The sequence below is a fragment of the Pan paniscus genome, chromosome 2, assembly GCF_029289425.2.
Source record: "Pan paniscus chromosome 2, NHGRI_mPanPan1-v2.0_pri, whole genome shotgun sequence".
Taxonomy (NCBI): domain Eukaryota; kingdom Metazoa; phylum Chordata; class Mammalia; order Primates; family Hominidae; genus Pan; species Pan paniscus.
Window position 1 is genome coordinate 53,761,723 of NC_085926.1, and position 19,121 is coordinate 53,780,843.

The 19,121-nt window shown below is 47.4% G+C and overlaps 1 protein-coding gene across 6 annotated transcripts in view; it reads left to right on the top strand.

Annotated features, from left to right (window-relative positions):
* Positions 1 to 19,121, top strand: part of CACNA1D (calcium voltage-gated channel subunit alpha1 D) — a 319,566-nt gene that overhangs the window by 276,094 nt on the left and 24,351 nt on the right. For all 6 annotated transcript variants that reach the window (XM_003818729.6, XM_003818731.6, XM_003818730.7 and 3 more), the window contains 9 exons: positions 397 to 525; positions 2,804 to 2,869; positions 4,555 to 4,646; positions 5,854 to 6,013; positions 6,571 to 6,698; positions 6,828 to 6,924; positions 9,997 to 10,099; positions 11,537 to 11,638; positions 16,779 to 16,909. In XM_003818729.6, coding sequence (XP_003818777.1) covers positions 397 to 525; positions 2,804 to 2,869; positions 4,555 to 4,646; positions 5,854 to 6,013; positions 6,571 to 6,698; positions 6,828 to 6,924; positions 9,997 to 10,099; positions 11,537 to 11,638; positions 16,779 to 16,909 — 1,008 coding nt within the window. The remainder of the gene's footprint in view (positions 1 to 396; positions 526 to 2,803; positions 2,870 to 4,554; positions 4,647 to 5,853; positions 6,014 to 6,570; positions 6,699 to 6,827; positions 6,925 to 9,996; positions 10,100 to 11,536; positions 11,639 to 16,778; positions 16,910 to 19,121) is intronic.

A 19,121-nucleotide genomic window follows, 5' to 3' on the forward strand; every position in this document is an offset into this window, starting at 1 on the left:
TGACTAGTCCCCAGGGGCTGGGCCTTTTCCTTAAGTTTATTTGACCATGTCGAGTTTTCCACTGGTTTTTCTGTATTCTCCATGATTGTCCTTCCAGAACAGTGTCTGCAGTGGTTTGCATTCATCATCAGTGTCCAGTACTCTTGACCAGCCCAGCGTTCTCCTCTAACACAGTAGAATACGTGGACATGCATGTGCTGTGTGGATGCAGTTTTCCAAGCTCTGTGTTGTTAGCATGTAACTCTTCCTTTCATATCATGCTTTTTAAGATGAAAAGGCCCTAGAATCACATCTTCAGTTCTTACCTCTGTCACCTTTGCATCTGTTGCTGTTTTTCTGAAAGTGTTGCATGTTCTACTTTCCATTGGGTTTGACCTCTCCATGATAACCCTTCAGAACTCTGAAGAGAGCAATAGAATCTCCATCACCTTTTTCCGTCTTTTCCGAGTGATGCGATTGGTGAAGCTTCTCAGCAGGGGGGAAGGCATCCGGACATTGCTGTGGACTTTTATTAAGTCCTTTCAGGTAAGAGCCATGCCAAGGACTTCTCTCTTTGTCTTTGAAGATCATATGTAAGTCAGTGATTGTCCCCATCCTAGAGGACCCAGGCTCCCCCTGTGTGGCCACTCTGTGGACCTAAATCAATAGAAAACATGGAATGCTGGAGAGACCCAAATCAGCATTTCTTGGGTCAATCACATGGTATTACTTGCCTAAAGGAAACAGAAGAGAAAGCAGGAAGGATCCGTAGCTGAGAGATCTGTAGCATTTCCAAGACTGAGAGAGGTGTGGGGCCTGCAGCCCTGCAGTGCCCCCGGGATGCCTGGTGGTGATGGTGAGTGCCAGGTCCCAGCAGACTGCCTGGAAGCCCAACAGGCTCTCTCTGACACCTTTTCCTCATAAGGCTACAACAGTGCTGTCTGTTGGCTAGTCTAGATACAAATCAGAAACCACCACCTGGGCCAGCGCACTATCACTGGGTTATCCTGCACCTGGAAGGGTCACAGAGTTCGGGATGTTTGGGCATACACCATGTCTCATTTGTCACCTCTGATTCTCCAGGCTGGTACAGCTCGGTTCTAGACTTTCCCAAGTAGAACCAGCTTTTCCCGTACCTGCCAGTACCCTGCCCCAGACATTCTAGCCTTCTGGACTGATTCCATTTGGAAGAGAAGGTGTGGGAAATATAGATTCTTAGTAAAAGGTGGACCCATGTAGGGAATTTGTGGATATCTACAAGCATTAGAAAGTGAATCCTGCATCTTCATTTTTTAAATTATTTGACTATTTTTCATTCAAAAGTTATAAATGTTTACAATAACAAATGAAGCTGTCTAAAGATATATAAAGAGAAATTTCAAACTTGGCCCTCACCCACCCCTGGGGTAACCAGTGTTACCCTCCCAGTAAGCATTTGTCCCTAGTGGATGGGATTTTCACAGGTAAAAGGGAGAAGGGACAGCAATGGGGGTGGTGCAGGCACTCACAAGGGAAGTCACAGATCCTTCTGGAGAGAATGAGGTTGGAGGAAGGTAGAGTGGGGGCCTCAGGCAGGTGAGCCTTGAACTTGCTAAGGCACAGAATCCTCGACAGTTATTATTCATTTAAAGTACCAAAACTTGGGAACAAACTGCTATAAAAATAGATAATTCAGAGGTAATGTTATCTCACTTTTTAAAGAAATTCTTAAAGATTCAATCTGCCACAGATAAGAAAGTCATGTTCCAGAGCAGCAGTTCATAAAAGCAGAGAAACTGTGCAAACAAAAATCTTAAACACTTGGCAATCTAGGAAGAAAATGCACGTAGGTATGTTGAGGAAAGCCTGAAACGAACTCTGTGGGACCCTGCTGAGCAGTCCAGCTGCAGGGAGGGCCAGGCTGGCAGGCACAGGTCAACAGCTGGCACAGGTCTGAAGGTGGCTGAGCACCTGTGAGCCACTGACTTTCTGACAAGCTCTCTCGGATAGTAGAGAAAGCGGGTGCTTTAAGCGTGTGTTCCCAGAATTAAGCCTAACACTCTGGGCACCCTGTGCAGGTAGACGTGTTGGTCACATGTGATGAGGTAAGACAGCAGTTGACATTCAGTGAAAGGACGGGGGCTCTGTCAGACACTCGTACTTGTACTTGGTGTTTATGAAGGGAGCCACACTTGGCAACCCCCCAGCTCACTCCTTTTCTTCCCTGGCCCAGCCCCCCAACTTAGCAGTTCTTTCAGAAGGTGTACATCTTAAGAGAGGTATTTTGCATTCTACAGCCACAGCCAGAAAGTGGTTCTTCCCCTCTGACCCAGTAATTCCACTCCTAAGACTTCACCTTAAGGAAATACTTCAGCAGAAGCAAGGTGATTTTGCATAAAGATATTCCTTTGCAACATTATCTACAATACCGCCCCCCAAAACATACCCACAAAAGAAAGTGGAAGTACTCTAAATGTCCAGTGTTCTGGAATGGTTTGATCAATTATAATTTCACCCAAAAAATCCAGTAATGAACTTAAGAATTATGAGAGTTACATGTCTGTGTTGAAAATGTTTAGGGTTAGGCTACAGGGTTAATGACCATGGAAAGCACATCCTGCCTGTAATATTGTAACACTGGGCATGCATGTGGATGGTGTCTTCAGGACTAAAGTAGTTGGGCAGGGCTGGGATTTAAACGGTTCTTCCTCACTGTCGATATTCTTTCACGGTAACACGTGGAATAGAAAGGAAGCATGTGGCCACTCATGGGTCTTCTCAGGCTGTGCCGGGCCGTCACGGGGACAGCCGGCTGGTGCTGAGCCAAGTGCCTTTTCTCTCCCAGGCGCTCCCGTATGTGGCCCTCCTCATAGCCATGCTGTTCTTCATCTATGCGGTCATTGGCATGCAGGTAAGCTCCAGCCATCTCGCCCTCAGGGGCCCTTTCACTGGGTAGCCCCAAATCTGTGGCAAGATGTACCCTGACCAAGTGAAGTAGAAGCATTGTGATTTTTCAGCCAAATGCCTCTGCTGAAGCCTAGGAAGACGAGAAAGACACAGCTGCTTAGTAGAGAGCTCCAGGGGAGGCCCAGGCTCAGATGAATGTGGAGAGGTTAGAATGCACCAGGAAAAATTGCATGTCATGGCAGAAGAATTATGCTTTATCATAACAAAGTGAAATTCACTTGAAACTAACTATTTCCAGATGCTAAGACTGAAGAGAGAAGCAAGTAGCCCCTCGTGGGTCTTTTCAGTCTGTGCTGAGCCGTCGCGGGAACAGAAGGCTGGTGCTGAGCCAAGTGCCTTTTGTGACCATTGTTGTGCTTTAGTAGCTCACCTTTAAAAAGAGGCATGAAACTGGGCTCTTCTGTGACCCAAGCAGAGGGGCTGCACCCTGTTTCCCAGTTCCTCCTGGGCATGGGAAAGGGACTGGGCCTCCCTAACAGAGGAGCCCTAACATCAAGTGGGCGGTGGGATGGGTTGTGGGTGGAGGGAGGCAGCCTAGTCTAAGAATGGCGGCAGTCGAAGAGCCCAGGTGGCTGTAGATCTCTGCTGGCAGGCTCCTTGCAGATTCTCCATGTGTGCAGGTGCTGTCTTTCAGGTAAAGGAGGGATGTAAGTGAGAAAGAAGTAAAGTGATTCTATGATTTTTGGGGCAGAGAAATGGTAGTGCTTTTTTTTTTTTTTTTTTTTTAAATCCTGAAAGCATAGAAGCATTTGCAGATCTCTGGGAATCTTACCAGGAGTTATGAAACAAAAGTCAGCATACTTGAGCCTCTGTGATTCAGCAGCACGTGGTGCTATGTGCCCTGGAAGGTCTTTTATCACATATGTTCTCATAAAAAAGAGCCATCTCAGAACTGCAAGCTGCATGGCACACACAACCCCAGATTCACCCAGCAGGCGTTTGTAAGCATCTGCAGGTTTCTCTAGAATGTCAGTCTGCTCCCTAAATCTCACAAGTAAAACTCTTTAGTACCTTCCCATTGCCCTGAAGATAAAGCCCACTCTTCTGCCCGGGGCTCACAACCCCTGCCTGTTGCCTCCTGCCCTTGTCTCCAGCCTGGTCTTTTATCTGTCTGCTCATCATACATGTTATTTTCATTCCCTCGGTATCTATGCTGTCACCCTGCTCCTATGCACATGGTGCTCCCTCCACCCGAAACAGTCTTCGCCTTTCTTATCACCTGATGTATCTTTCAGTTCTGAGTTTACATGTCACTTCCCCCTCGAGGCCTTCCCTGACCCAGCCCCCCAGCCTTCAGTAGATGAGCCTGTCTCACGCTTCCCTGTGTGTCTGGACCACCCCAGCATCATCACTGGGGTTTGATGTTGGCTGGCTACCTTTGTGTCTCCCCCAGGGGAGATCCGCGAATGTGAGACCGTGCCCCTCTGGAGCACCACGTTCCCAGTGTGTAACCTGCTGCCTGGCACATGGTTGTGCCTGGCAGGTCTTTTTTGAATGAGTGAAGTGCCAGGTACCATGAGAAAACCCTAGCTGGTAAAGATCAAACCTGAGTTAGTTCTAAATTCACATACGGATTTTTTTTTGCATGACGAAATCTATTCTCTTTTTCCTGACAACTTCTCCACCTAGATGTTTGGGAAAGTTGCCATGAGAGATAACAACCAGATCAATAGGAACAATAACTTCCAGACGTTTCCCCAGGCGGTGCTGCTGCTCTTCAGGTGACTGCAACTGGCTTGGGCGGTGCTCCTGGGCAGGGGGGTCGGCTAGGTGTGGGTCCAGAGGGACAGAGGACACAGGTTATTAAAGCAGTGTGCCTTTCCCGGTTGATTGTGATGGCTTTTTGTTTTTGTTTGTTTTGTATTCTTAAACACAGACCCTAGCATTTCAAACACAGGAATTTTGCTGGATTGTTAAAACTGCTGTGGTAATCCCGATTGTGGCTGGCATAAGGTTTATTCATTTGGGAGTTAGTAGGGCTACTTAGGCCACCTGAAAAATTGTAGGATGTATGTTTATGCATGGAGGCATGCACTTAAACACGACCAGGAAGACAGAAACTTAGCAAAAACCTCAAGGCCTTTTGCACAGCCAGTGGGGAACATCCTAAGATGTATGATTTCAAATTTTTTGGGATTGCTTTTAACGTCAGTTAATTAACTTTATAAAACAAGCTGCCCTCATAGTGAGAAAACTTTCTAGAGATCATGAAGTATTTCTAATGACTCTAGTGACTGACAAGTCATTTGCAAGTTAGGTGGTTTCCAACTCTGCCTTCAACAAAATTGAACAGAGACTTAAGTTGTTAAGTATTTTGGTCATTAAAAATAATCAATAGGCCAGGTGCAGTGGCTCACGCCTGTAATCCCAGCACTTTGGGAAGCTGAGGTGGGTGGATCGCTTGAGCCCAGGAGTTCGAGACCAGCCCAGGCAACATGGCAAAACCCTGACTCTACTAAAAATACAAAAATTAGCCAGGTGTGGTGGCAACTGCCTGTAGTCCTAGCTACTGGGGAGGCTGAGCCCAGGAGGTCGAGGCTGCAGTGAGCCAAGATCACACCACTGCACTCCAGCCTGGGCAACAGAGCAAAACCTTGTCTCAAATAATAATAATAATTAATTACTGTTAATTATACAAATGTTCAAAGTAGAGAAGACACAAAAACAAGCATCCATTTATACGCAGACAGTTAGCACGCTTGCATCAGATGATGGCTGTAAATCCAAGGGAATTGCAGCAGGACCTCCAGTTACTGTGATAAGTTGCACGTGAAAATCAGTAGGAATTTCACATTTCCATTAATTCAAATTGGATTTTCTTCAAATGACTTAGGTTTTGCTCTAATTATGAGTTTTTCTCCCCTAAGATCTAAGCTTCAAATTCCTTCTTTCCCCCACTAAAGCCCCTTTGTTCTTCATCTGAAAAAGGTGTGCAACAGGTGAGGCCTGGCAGGAGATCATGCTGGCCTGTCTCCCAGGGAAGCTCTGTGACCCTGAGTCAGATTACAACCCTGGGGAGGAGTATACATGTGGGAGCAACTTTGCCATTGTCTATTTCATCAGTTTTTACATGCTCTGTGCATTTCTGGTAAGTGAGCAACATAGCTCCCCCTCTCAATTTACAGATGCTTATGTAGCATTCAGCGTTCACACAAGTGGCCTTGCCCTGTCCCATCGCCTGAGGACAATTGATGTGGATGAGCACTCTGGACTCCACTTGGCAGTTGAGGGCTTTTGTTTAACCAGGCGTGTGTCACTGCCGCCACCTTTGTAAGCAGAGATTTGGTGCTCACTAATCGGCTTGGAGCAATTACCAATCACCTTAGCTTCTTAGGGTTCCTTTCTAAAATTTCAAAGCCAGTGCATATGGTGGTGACTTAACAGTGTGAATTATTTGGTGATAATGAAATTATAAAACTGCAATGTGTTTCAGAAGGCCTTCCTTCCCCAGGACTTAATTAAAGCCATTCCAGAAAGCTAGAATCACACTCTTTTCTTAAACATTCTCCAAATAGAAAGTTTTTACAACTTCTCTTGGAGACATGGGTTCCCATGTTTCATGTCCATGTCATTAGAAAGCCTGTGCTCAGTTCTAACGCAATCCAGCTGCAGCTGAAGTTCTTCCTTTCCTATTTGCTTTTTCAGATCATCAATCTGTTTGTGGCTGTCATCATGGATAATTTCGACTATCTGACCCGGGACTGGTCTATTTTGGGGCCTCACCATTTAGATGAATTCAAAAGAATATGGTCAGAATATGACCCTGAGGCAAAGTAGGTTGAAAAATATTTGATTTGGCGTCTGTGGGTGGATTTTGGAATGTCAGCTTTTTTTGTGGAGTGGACTGAAAGTTCGGGCCAGCTGGTACTGTTCCTGGACCTTACATTGTATTTTACTTCCAGGGGAAGGATAAAACACCTTGATGTGGTCACTCTGCTTCGACGCATCCAGCCTCCCCTGGGGTTTGGGAAGTTATGTCCACACAGAGTAGCGTGCAAGGTGAGTGTCCTGTGTGCGTGTCCGACAGCCTGTCTTGTAGAAGCTTGCTTCATTTAACAAACACTTGTTAAGTGACACAGCCAGGCCTTCTGTCAGTTGCTAGGGATGCAGCAATGAATAATATGTGGTTCCTACCTCTGGGGAACTCTCAGATTTGTAACTCTTTGGACACCCTGTCAGGAACCATCAGAAGAGGAAGGGAATTCTGTAATTTGTCATTGGGTGGATGGTAGGGAAGGCAACATTTCAGTCAGGTCCAGAAGGAACACAGGAGTTTGTCAGAGGCAGGGAGGGCTCAGAAGGAGGCAGGAGAATGGACATCATAATGGCAAAGGGTGAGCCATTGGCTCATCCTTTGGCTAGGACATAAGAGGAAGTCAGAAGGCCCCAGGTACAAGCTGAGCCTTCTCTGTCCTGCCGAGGTCCAGGAGAATGGGGAGGAAACGTGAATTTCAGGTTCCCATGTTAGGAAGTTGGCTGTTGGCAATGGAGAAGTAGACCTGAGGCAGGGGGATCAACCAGGAGAGCCAGAACGAAGGCAGCAGAAGTGGGAAGAGATAGGAGCAGTCGCTTGGAGATCCACTTAGGGTGTGGAGTGGGGAGGACTTGGTGGCCTGGGTGAGGGGAGGGGGAGTGCTAGGAGAGCACATCTCCCAGCCTCGGCATTGGGGGACATGGTGCTCTGTGTTCCACACGTCCCCTCTGCTACAGAGCTTTGTGGCCATCACAGGAAATGGGGCCCCTTTGCTGGCACACTAGGCTCTAGTCTCTCAGGGATGGATGCAGATCTCCCACCGCAACGCAATTCTGTGTTTCCATGCCAGAGCACGCTCTCAGGAACCCTCAGTGAGACTTTTCCTTCCACAGAACTCACGGTGTAGCACCTTACATTTGTTGCAGCGACAAAAAAGATTTTCCTTTTTCAAGGAAAACGCAAGATTTGCCTCTTGAAACTCTGCCTTCTAGAAATTCATACAGTCTGCATAGCAACTAGTTCTTGCTCCTCATGGATCCAAGGGGATCCTGGGGTCAGGCGTTTTTACCACTCCAGGATGCTGAGCCAGCTCTAGACAGAAACCAAGGTAGCAGAACAGAGTCTAAAATATGTTTCAGACTCTCAAAGAAATCCCTTGAGTCAGACTCATGTTCTCTGCCCTGAAAATCCAGAAAGCCTTCTAGGCAAGTCCTTAGGGTCCTTGCCTCTCTTCAGGCCGGACTCTGGATATTGAAACAGAGCTTGACTTTTTTTTTCCATAAACTTCCCAGTACTGTCCTCTTTTCTGCTTTCCAAGAACAGTGTGGGATCCAGTTCACTGATGTCGTCTTGTGTTTTAATTTCCAGACCCTTTTACATAAAGCTTTCAAATGTCCTTGAGGCACAGTCATCCATTTTGCTGACTCAGGAACTTGCCAGGAAAAGTGAACAAATGTCCAGGGTTCCCTGGCTGCCTGTGCTGGTTTTGAAGAGGGGGCCAGGGTTGGTAGGAGGACTAGGAATTTGGGTGGGATGGACTTATGCAGACACAAGATTCCAAATCATCAATATGGAAGAGAAAGAAAATCTTTTCTTTTGGAACATGCTGTTAACGAAAAATAAGAAGTTTTTAAATATTATCAACATCACCATTAATTTAGTGCTTGCCATGTGCCTCACACAAAACTCTTTGCGTCCGTGAGTCCTTTAATCCTTGCAAGTTCCCATCCATTGGGCATGTCATCTGCATTTACAGGTTGAAGTGACTGGGGTCCAGAGAGGGTGTACCTCACCCAAACCCCCTCCAACTCTCATTGCTGGTGTTAAAGGGATCAGGATATAGAAGAGGAGTGGGGAGCATGGATCCTGCTCTGAAAGACCAAAGCCTGGGAGAAGCCACATAGGCTCATGCAAAATGCCACAAGATGTACATGATGGTCTAACTAGGCAAGGTCTGAAGAACATTCCCTGAGTTGGGAATAGTAATGGATCCTGTCGGTTGAGAACCTAAGTCCCAGGCCCTGTGCCTAGCCCATTGTCTTTTACTTCCTTTAACCCTCACAACAGCTTTCAAAACACGCTTGGAGCCGGGCACGGTGGCTCACACCTGTAATCCCAACATTTTGGGAGGCCAAAGCAGGAGGATCCCTTGAGGCCAGAAGTTCAAGACCAACCTGGGCAACAAAGCGAGACCTCATCTCTAAAAAAACATAACAAAACAAAAACAATGTGCCTGGAATGGAGGTCTGACCCTAAGATCTCCATTGAGATTAATGAAAAAAAGGAGAAGACTGCTTGAACAGTGAAGTTTCACGGTTTAAAAAACAAAACACATCATCTGCATGTTAACATTTATATTTCATGACTAAACCTTTGATCTTTGTCATCCCAGAGTCCCCTAAATGGTAGGTTGTATTAATCAGGGTTCTCCAGAGAAACAGAGCCAGTAGGATGGATATGGAGGTGTATATGTATGTATGTATGTGTGTGTGTGTGTGTGTGTGTGTATTTGTGTGTATATATGTGTGTATATATATATATATACACACACACAGAGGTTTATCATGGGGAATTGGCTCACGTGATCATGGAGGCTGGGAAGCCCCATGGTCTGCCATCTGCAAGCTGGAGCCCCGGGGACCTGGTGTTGGTGTCCACTCTGAGTGAAGTCCTGAGAACCAGGGGAGCCCATGGTGTAAGCCTCAGTCAAAGGGCAGGAGACAATTGATGTCCCAGCTTAATCAGGCCTATAGAGAGAGAATTAAATCTTCCCCCACCTTTTTGTTCTCTGTGGGCCCTCAGCAACAGAATGAGGCCCACCCACATTGGGGAGGGCATTGCTTTACTCACTCTACCCACTCTACCAATTCACATGCTAATCTCATCTGGAAAAACCCTCGCAGACACACCCAGAAATCATGTTTCACCAAATTGGCATCTCGTGGCCCAGTCAACTTGACACATAAATTAACCATCATATGCGTACCCCCAAATGGCTGTTGAATGGAATTGAGGGTTGACTAGAAAAGAGATGAGTGATAAATGGAAAATAAACACTCATTTGCATTCTACAAAGAAACCTTCCTTTCTGTTTACAGAGATTAGTTGCCATGAACATGCCTCTCAACAGTGACGGGACAGTCATGTTTAATGCAACCCTGTTTGCTTTGGTTCGAACGGCTCTTAAGATCAAGACCGAAGGTGAGCATTCCCTGCCAGCAAGACAAGATGGCAGGAAAGGAAAGAGACATCACATCCCATCTTGCCTTCCTCATCTGGGCCTTTTCTTGGCCAAGGGGAGGCCCTGGGGAAGGGGCTGGCAAGTAGAATGAAGATGTCCATGCTGGGCTTGCTGGCTGGCCCCTGCCTCCTGTTTCCTCATCCTTTATCTCCTTCCTTTATGCTTCACTTTGTCCCAGAATGTTTTGAGTTGACTCATACCACTGCTTACTACATAGCAAGGGAAACAGGCAGGGTATCGGAGCAGAGACGAAGCCATCACAAATGAACTCACTCCAACCATCCCTAACTAGTTGTATGACCTGTGGTGAGGGATTTCACTGGTCTGAGCTGTAGTTTCTTTCCCTATAAAAAGAAAATACGGGGATGTCTAGGAGGTCCTGAGGATGAAATGAGGTGATGTCTGCAAAAGCTCCTTTGCAGTGCCTAGCACACAGTCAGCACTTGAGAAATATAGTGGGATCAGCATCTTCCCAGCTGAGAGACCAAACCAGAATGGCCTTCACAGCCATGCTCAGCCCTGGTCAAATCCTGGTAAAACAGGCACTAGAGTGTGGCCATTGGAGCTGGCTCAGTGGTGACTTCAGAGGTGGAATGGAGAGCAGATTGCAACAGGCTGAGGAGTGACCAGGAGGTGGGGGGAGGTGGGAGGTGGAGACCTCAAGGAGAGCTGACTCTCTGAGGCACTGGTGGAGGAGAGGGAAGAGGAGGCAGCAAGGGACTCATGCTGAGTGCAGGCAGGTGACTTCTTACAACCCTAGAGCCCAGGGAGACTTGATCCAGCAAAGGTAGCCTCTTCCAGCCTAACTAACAGGGGCACCTTGTAGCATGCTTGTCTGTACCTGGCCCCAGGCCAGCATTGTTAAGGGCTCCAGAAGGCAGAATCGTCCTCTATACTGACATGTTAGTTGAAAAGACAAGTGTCAGCTCATATAATAAAAGGCCAAGGTTATGTTGTATGGATGAGTACATATAGTAGGAATTGAGAGTCTTATTTGGGTGAAATTTAGGCTGGATCTTCAAGGAAGGAGGTACGATTTGGAACAACCCATGAAAGAGCAGAAGGCAAAGACATTCTGGGTTGGGAACAATGGAAAGCAAGTAGTAGGTTTCAGCTGTGGGAGGGCAGGATGGAATCAGAGTGGGACAGGCCTTGAATCCCAGGGTGAACCGTGTTTGTTCCCATGGTGGAGGGACTTCCCACTGGGAAGGCATGATCGCTATTGCTGAATATAGGAAGTGTGTTTGCCCCTGACTGGGGAGAGCCTGGTGGGAGTGGAGCCCCATCAGAGGGCAGCGTGTTCATCCAGGTCAGGCTGGGACAAGGCTGTGCAAGCAGAGGAGGAGCTGGGGAACAGAAATGAGGCTTGCTTTTCCCCTTTTGTTTTTTGAATCCAGGGAACCTGGAGCAAGCTAATGAAGAACTTCGGGCTGTGATAAAGAAAATTTGGAAGAAAACCAGCATGAAATTACTTGACCAAGTTGTCCCTCCAGCTGGTGGTCAGTGCAGTCTATTTCCTAAGTAGTCCTTGGCCAGTGCTTTGGTTTTAATGCTAGTGTCTCCAGAAAGTCCAGAGAGTGTTTGCAAAATGCTTTATGTATCATTTAGAGCATTAAGGCCAACTGATAAAGAAAGCCCTTTGGCCATTTGGTGTGATTATTTTGGGGGTAATATGAAGAACATTCCAGACAAAGGAGAGGCTTCAGTGAAAAACCAAAACTCACATGGCTGGAGCAGGGATTTTCTTTTTGGTGGAGGAATTAATGTTTGAGGACAAGATTGTGATCTCAAAGTGAAAAGCCTATATTTTTTGTCCAAAATGAAATATTCAAAACTAGTTTCCAATTACCCTTCAGTATATTGTTGAAAATGTCCCATGAAAAATAGACAGCTTTCAGGAAATTGTATTTTTGAAATGTTCTTATCAAGACTGAATTTACTACCATAATTACCAAAAATGTCCTTTTAACTAACAGGCATGCTTATTTCCTTTTGTTATTTATCACAAAATAACTAACCTTCTTTAAATTTTTATATATATAAAAAACATCTATATATATATACACACATTCAGTGTGTGTGTGTGTGTATATATATATATATATATATATATATATATATGCATACTGGCTTTGCATTTTTATTTAAGTACATGTGGACTTAGACGTTGAGGTGGTTGTTTTTGACTGTTCTGTTTCCAAGTTTTAAAGGTGCAGGATCTGTTCACCCAGTGCCACCACACCAGCATTCTAGCATCCTTGGGCCGGGCATGTGATGAGCCTTTGGTGTGTTTCGTGACCAGCGAACTTTTATAGTGTCGCTGCCGCCACAGCTTTCGAGACTGGTCTGGCTCAGGTCTGGTAGCTGACTTCAGGACCCAGGCCAGGACGGTGACCAAGGCCCTGCCCCTGAGAAGGTGATGAGCTCTGGCTCTTGGGGTGCAGACAGAGCAGCATGCCAGCCAGCTCTGCTCCTTAGCATGAAGTGAGAAGCAACGTGAGCTTTTGTTGCTGAAGGGGTTACCCGTAGCTGGCACGGCCACAGGCTCAAAGCTGGGGAAGATGGCCCAGAAAGAAATGATAAAAGGAAGACAAACCAACAACAACAACAAAACAAAACAAAAATCCTCCCACCTAGAGAACCCTGGCTTCCCACAGGAGAACTGATACTGCACATTTAAAACAACTCTTTGGTTTTCATTCTTTTCTTTTTAGCTGCACACCCAAGAGCTTGCATGGCTTAGATGAAATGCTTTTGAAAAATTGTAACAATGTGCTTGAGCTTTTTCTGCAGCCTCCATTCCTTTCACCTCTCAGTCTTTCAGAATATTCTGAAGCAATTCTGTTTTAGGGTGGTGGCATGGAATCAGAGTTATCTCTTGCCAACTGTATTCCCCTACATTGTTTCTTTAAATACAGATGCATGCTTCAGAATAGTGGGCTATGTCTGTCTATGTAAACCTTCCCCCTGCGAGCTGAGGACCCTGCTCCTCCCTCGCTCCACCTCACATCTCTCTTGGAACGCCACCTTCATCACAACCAGCCAGACTCCCACATTAATGCCCATCCTCGTGAAATGCCCTTGGAGGGTGTCATTTGCATTAGTGTGAAACTTCATTTCTTTTCATTTTACCAAAAGAAAAGTCCAGAATTTAGCTCGCCATCGAAGCTCCCTTCCTTTGAAAAGCTGATCAACTTTTAGCTTTATCAGACTTCTAGTAGAGTAGAAATCTTCTTCTTTCTTGGCCCAATAACTGGACCTCGCCTTTTCTCTCTATTTCTTAAAATGGATTGGAGTTTAGGATGACAGGTTTTAATCTATTCCACAACGGCAGCGAGAGGCAGTGTGAGGCACAAGAAGAGAGAAGTGGGGCCTTAGGAGGGATGTAAGGCTTTGCAAGCTCCCTGCCTGTGTTGAGTGATGTGCCCAGTGCAGGGCTTATCCGGGCTGAATCTCATGTGAGTGCTGTGGCCACGAAGGAAGTTCCGAAGGCAGTGGCCATCAGGCTTTGGTGCATAGACTCTGGAAGAGTTGCCGGACAGGGCTTGGTTCTCCACATTCATCATTTGTCTGTCTTTCCTCTTTTATCTTCCAGTAGGCCCATGTCCCCAAGCTTTCCTGCATCACAGCATACTTAGAAAAGGATATTTGCATACCCCTCTGGGAACAGATGTGGCGTTCTTGAGGCTGAGGGCCTCAGCATCCCCTACACCATCACCTGGTCAAGAAGCAGGAGACTGAGTAAGGCCAGCCTCCACTCCAAGTGGCTGGGACTGGCAGATGTGGGGTGCTCAGGAAGCCCCTTTTAGCCCTGGTGATAGAACTGAGTCAGATGCTTGTCTTAGGTGGCTTTGCTAGTGTGCTGTGAGGTGTGGCCTGGCTCCTCATGAGCCCGATTATGAGATCAGGAATGAGCTGTGGATCTGTGGATACATGTCAGGCTTGCTTCACTCCCAGTGGCCCGGGGGTCTCCGCTGCCCCCTCGCTATCAGTGCTGAGCCGCCTCATCTCTGCCTCTCAGCTCAGGTTCTCACCTCTGCTCTTCAGCCTTCCCCTGCCATCTTGTGGGTCCTTCCCCTTCATTTCAGAAGCTCTCTCTCCTCCCCAGGACTCTCCTCCATCCTTGACCTGGATCCTTTGCTCCTTTGCCCTGAAGAGCACACTGAGCTGCCTCCATTGCCTTCTTTTCAGTCCGGAGCCCAGATGGCCTCCTTGTATTCCTTCTCTTCCTTCCTGTTCTGTCCTGCTGTAGCTTTGACTTTTCTTGTTCTTAGGAACTCTTCCTTGGGCCCAGTCTCCTAATTAGCGCAGTGTCTCAATGGAGAAGACGAAGTGACCCTTGAGTTCTCTCCTGCAGAGCTCTGGGTGGGTCTGCCTCTACTCTGGAGGCTGAAGGGAGATCAGAGTTAGGCCTGTAGTTGCTAGAAGCATCAGGGTGGAATGAGGTGTGGGTCTTCTTCAGGTAGAGCCAGGGCGTTTTCTGGGCCCCACAGAGAAGACACAGAGCCCTGGAATATAGAGGAAGGCTGTGGCATGGCAGGCCACCAGAGACTCTCCCTGGGGTCCCTGGAGGCATTAGCCAGACAACAGCGTGTCCACTTTTTGTGTGCAGCCTGGGAAAGGGATACACTTGCATGGTGTGAGAGGCAGCTCTGAAGAAGCCCGGCAGCCAGTGTGGCTGGAGACGGCCATCTCTGGAGAGGTGGTATGAAGGATAGGACCCCAGGCTCGAGGAGCACACTGTCCTGTGGTAAGGTCCCGGCTTGACTGAGCTGGGCATTTAGCCCTCTCCATCTGTTGAGGGGGTGGTGGTGAGCAGATCCACCATGTCAGAGTTGTGAAGAGGCCATGAGACCCACATGGAATTCTTCTGACACAGGGCTTGGCATCTATAGATGTCCAACAGTAGGGGCTGGCTAGAGCTAGAGCTGATATTCCAAACACACCCTGAGCAAATGGGGAGGCTGGAGAGTACAGCGAGGGGTGAAATACCAGGACCTGAGTGGTCTCTGCTCACCTCCTGCCTTCTTGCCTATGGACCTTGCATCATTAGACAAGCCGAGACAGATTAGGAACCATGTTTTACATGCTACTCAGAGTCTTTGGCTTATACCTGGGTGGCCCCTACACCACTCCAGGACTATCTTAGCTTAGGTTTAGAAGGAACAGAACACTTCTCCAGGCCAGACCACCTGAGACAGCCTTCTCACACAGTAACACTGAGTGGCTTCTGACAGGGAGGCCTGGAGAGGCAGCCCAAGGAGGCCCGGGCATCTCCAGTGGGGACCACAAGATGTTGGCAGCACCTCCTGGATGGGCACTAAGTGAAGCCCACCCCGGGTACATTAGTGAAGGATGATGGTTCTCCATGTCCCCCAGCCCATCAAGCTTCAGGATCCATGTCAATGGATGCCACCGTCAGCACATTTTAAAATAAGGGTGACTCTGAGGGCTCATGATCAACATCAAGTGCCCAGCACTTAAGACAGCCTAAGCCAGGTGGCTGAGTGCTTTACCTGCTTCCTCCCACATCATCCTCACGGCTCCTCTGAGAGGCTTATCCCCACTTTACAGATGAGAATACAAGCTCAGAGAGGTTGAGCCCCTTGCCCCCACATCAGCATGTAGATCTTGCAAGGGTGGCCTGGCCTAAAAGCCAGCTGCTCTGTAGCCTTTGGACCAGCAACCATTCCTCCTTCCAGCCTCTGCAAGTTGTGGTCAGTGGCCCCCAGGGCCCCACATGGCCCCACACACATGGGACGGAGTACTAAAGTGGTCACAAGCTTTACCCCCAAGAGACACAGCACACTGAAGATTTGGTAGCAAGCAGCCATGGGAGAGCCATGGGGCACATTTACACGTCCAAAGTGGTTTACCATGAGACAGCCAGAGCCTCTATTCTGCCTCATGCATCACCTTTAAAGTCATCAGCAGAGTTCTGATTCCCCAACCATACACGTTGGAGGTTGTTTCTGAACAAAGCAAAAATAAGCCCAGCTCAACTATGAGGTTGGTTGGAGCTGTCACTACAGTGCAGAAAATGAGCTGTTCAGAATTACAAACCAAGAAATGGTATATGGAGCTTATTGGTGGAGAATAGGGGGCGGGGAGCTCATGAAAATCTGAATTTGCAGTCACTTTTCTAAACCTTCCTCTCCTTCTGAGCATGTATGTCACCTTTCTAGGTCTCTATCTTGAGACATCGGGATTTGGATGGTTAATTGCCCTTGATAAGTTTATGGTAGTTATACATGCAAATCCCTATGCACAGGGGTGAAATGTGGCCCGTGAAGCCTCTTTTTGTTTTGTAATTTTTATTTTAAGTAAATAACCAAGACAGCATTTCATAGTGTTACTAATATGCTGCTCTATTAAACTCATAACAAATATATTATTTTCTGCAACCTAGAGTATCAGTTCATTTAACTGACACTAATTTTGAGCCTTAGTTGCTTTGCAAAACCTTGCTTTTTGCTGGTTTGAGACTCCTGTGTTATATGCTGAGACCTCGGTGCCTTCTGCACCGGACCGCCCACCCGCCCCACTCTGCCCCTGCCCCTGCCCCAGCCAGAAGCAAGTGTTTAGGCTCTTGGTCTAATGTGCTGATTCGGGAGAGCTCTGTCTGGTCTCTCCGTTTAGATGATGAGGTAACCGTGGGGAAGTTCTATGCCACTTTCCTGATACAGGACTACTTTAGGAAATTCAAGAAACGGAAAGAACAAGGACTGGTGGGAAAGTACCCTGCGAAGAACACCACAATTGCCCTACAGGTGAATTGTTGTCTCATTTTGTTTTCTCTTTTGACTAACGATTTTACAAGCTTATTTGAAATACTAGAGAGCTGCCTATTCATGGTTGAGCAGTACCACAAGGATTTTGTTTAAACTGAGATACTACACACTCCCCCAAATGTGGACTAGCCATTTCTGGGCCACAAGGTAAGTGCTTCCCTCCCCGCTGCCTACCCCATAGAGCCCTGCACCTGCCACTACCCACGTGGCAGGGCTGCCAGGACGGAGAGGAGCGAGCGCTACCCTCGCACCCCAGCCCCGCCAGACAGTGTCCTCCAAGCAGGCACCCACCTTCCCCACAGCCCTGGGCTCCAGGGTTCTGGCTGCCCAGTGAATGAACAGCTTTCCATCTGAACGCAAGTGCTTTGTTTTGTTTCCGTTTGTTTCTTACCCCACTGCTTGTTGGTTTTTGGTCCATTTCAGTAACATCCATCACCTCCTAGTATGTATTCTGTGTGTGTGTGTGTGTGTGTGTGTGTGTGTGTGTGTGTGTGTGTGTGTGTGTGTGTGGTGTGTCTGTCTCTGTATGTTGTCTCCTGATGGCCAGGAGGCCAGCTGTGCACATGCTATGCTCTCATGCCCCAGCCAGCCTCTGGTCCCTCTCCCTCCTCCACCTGGGCCCTGCTCCAGGCTCCTAGAGTGTGGATGTGGCTTTCAGGAACCTCTGGTACCAGCCAGGGTCCTTGCATGCGAGGAATGTAGAAACCTAGGAAAGCCCAAAGCTCTGGGATGGGAAGCAGGTATGTGGAGGGGCAAGGAAGGCACGATGAGGACCAGCAGGAAGAGGGGCTAGGAAGGTGGTCTGTGAGTGCCGTGGATGAAGGAGGCAGGGCAAAGAGGGAGAAGATGCTAAGGACAGGGAAGAGGGAACCACAGAGGCTGGCAAATCATCTGAAACAACTGACCTCTGCTGCCCAGAGTGCTCATAATCCATCATGGATAGGATAAAGAATTTTTTAAAATCTATTTACGCCACAATTTTATGCCCCTGTTCTCAGTACATGTTAAATTTGGCCTTGTAGATATTGATAAGGTTCAACATGGAAGAGTCCTTCACTCTTATCCAGGGAAAAATGCCCAGCGTTGTGTGTTCAAAGTGATGGTAACAGCCCAAATGAGGGCTTATCTTTGATCTTGCTGAGAGAGAGAATATGAATATGAATGACAGTGAATGAGTGAATGACAAACATGAGCTGTGTGTGTGTATCTCGTGGGTTAGTAGATGGCCTTGTGTAACAGTGACCTGCTGATTCATGGTGCAACCTCTGCTCTACCCAGACAGCTACAGGGGCTGGGGAAAGAGGCATATGCGGGTTGGCAGGTGGACCATGAATCCGACTGAAGACAGTGATCTTCCTGCCTCTCGTCACGTATCCTAAAGGTAGCTGAGGGAATCACAGGCTCAGTCACACAGCCCATTGGCATCTCAGGTGGTAGGATTTGCAAATGAAGCTTTCTCACTTCCAACCAATCCAGTTTGTAAAAGTGACAGCCCCCCTCCTGGATTGCAGTTCACAGCTAGCCTCCGAAAGACAAAGCAAACTGCAGAGATATGTTTGCAGATTAGAAGAAGTCTCTGGTCCATCCATCCTTGAGGGCAGCGTGGCCAGGTTGGGTGCCAGGAGAGGGAGTGATGAACATGCTTCTGCAGGCTTGTCCTTAAAGGAGTCCCCTGCCCAGAAGACGAGGCTGGTTAGATGGTTTAGTTCCATTTCCCAGTGCCCTCTGCTTGTAGGGAACTGCTTATTGTTCTGGGAGCCTAATTGGGACCAGAACTTGATAACTTTTCTGGAGGGAGGAACATAGTCTGTCATCGATGGTTGATGTCCTAATTTACAGCCAGCAGGTTAGCTAGGTACCATGAGAATCTTGCATTTTCTGTGAGAGGCATGGCGGCCACTTGGATGCAGCGTCATTTATACTTTTTCTGAACCCCCAAGACTTCCCAATTAGACAATTTCAGCACTTTCTCTAGTGGCTGGAAATAGCGTTTTGATGTTTTAAGATATGCACAAACAACACACAGCTAAGTGATTACCAGGTTTCACGTATGGGGTTTACTGAGTCTTAAGTTGAAGGGTCAAATGGCATGAATGATATAGCGGCAGGTTGTGGGTTAAAAGACTCTCTTTGTGTTGCAATAATGTTGAGGGTTTCTCCTAAATGTTTTTCATTTTATTGTTTATAGAGT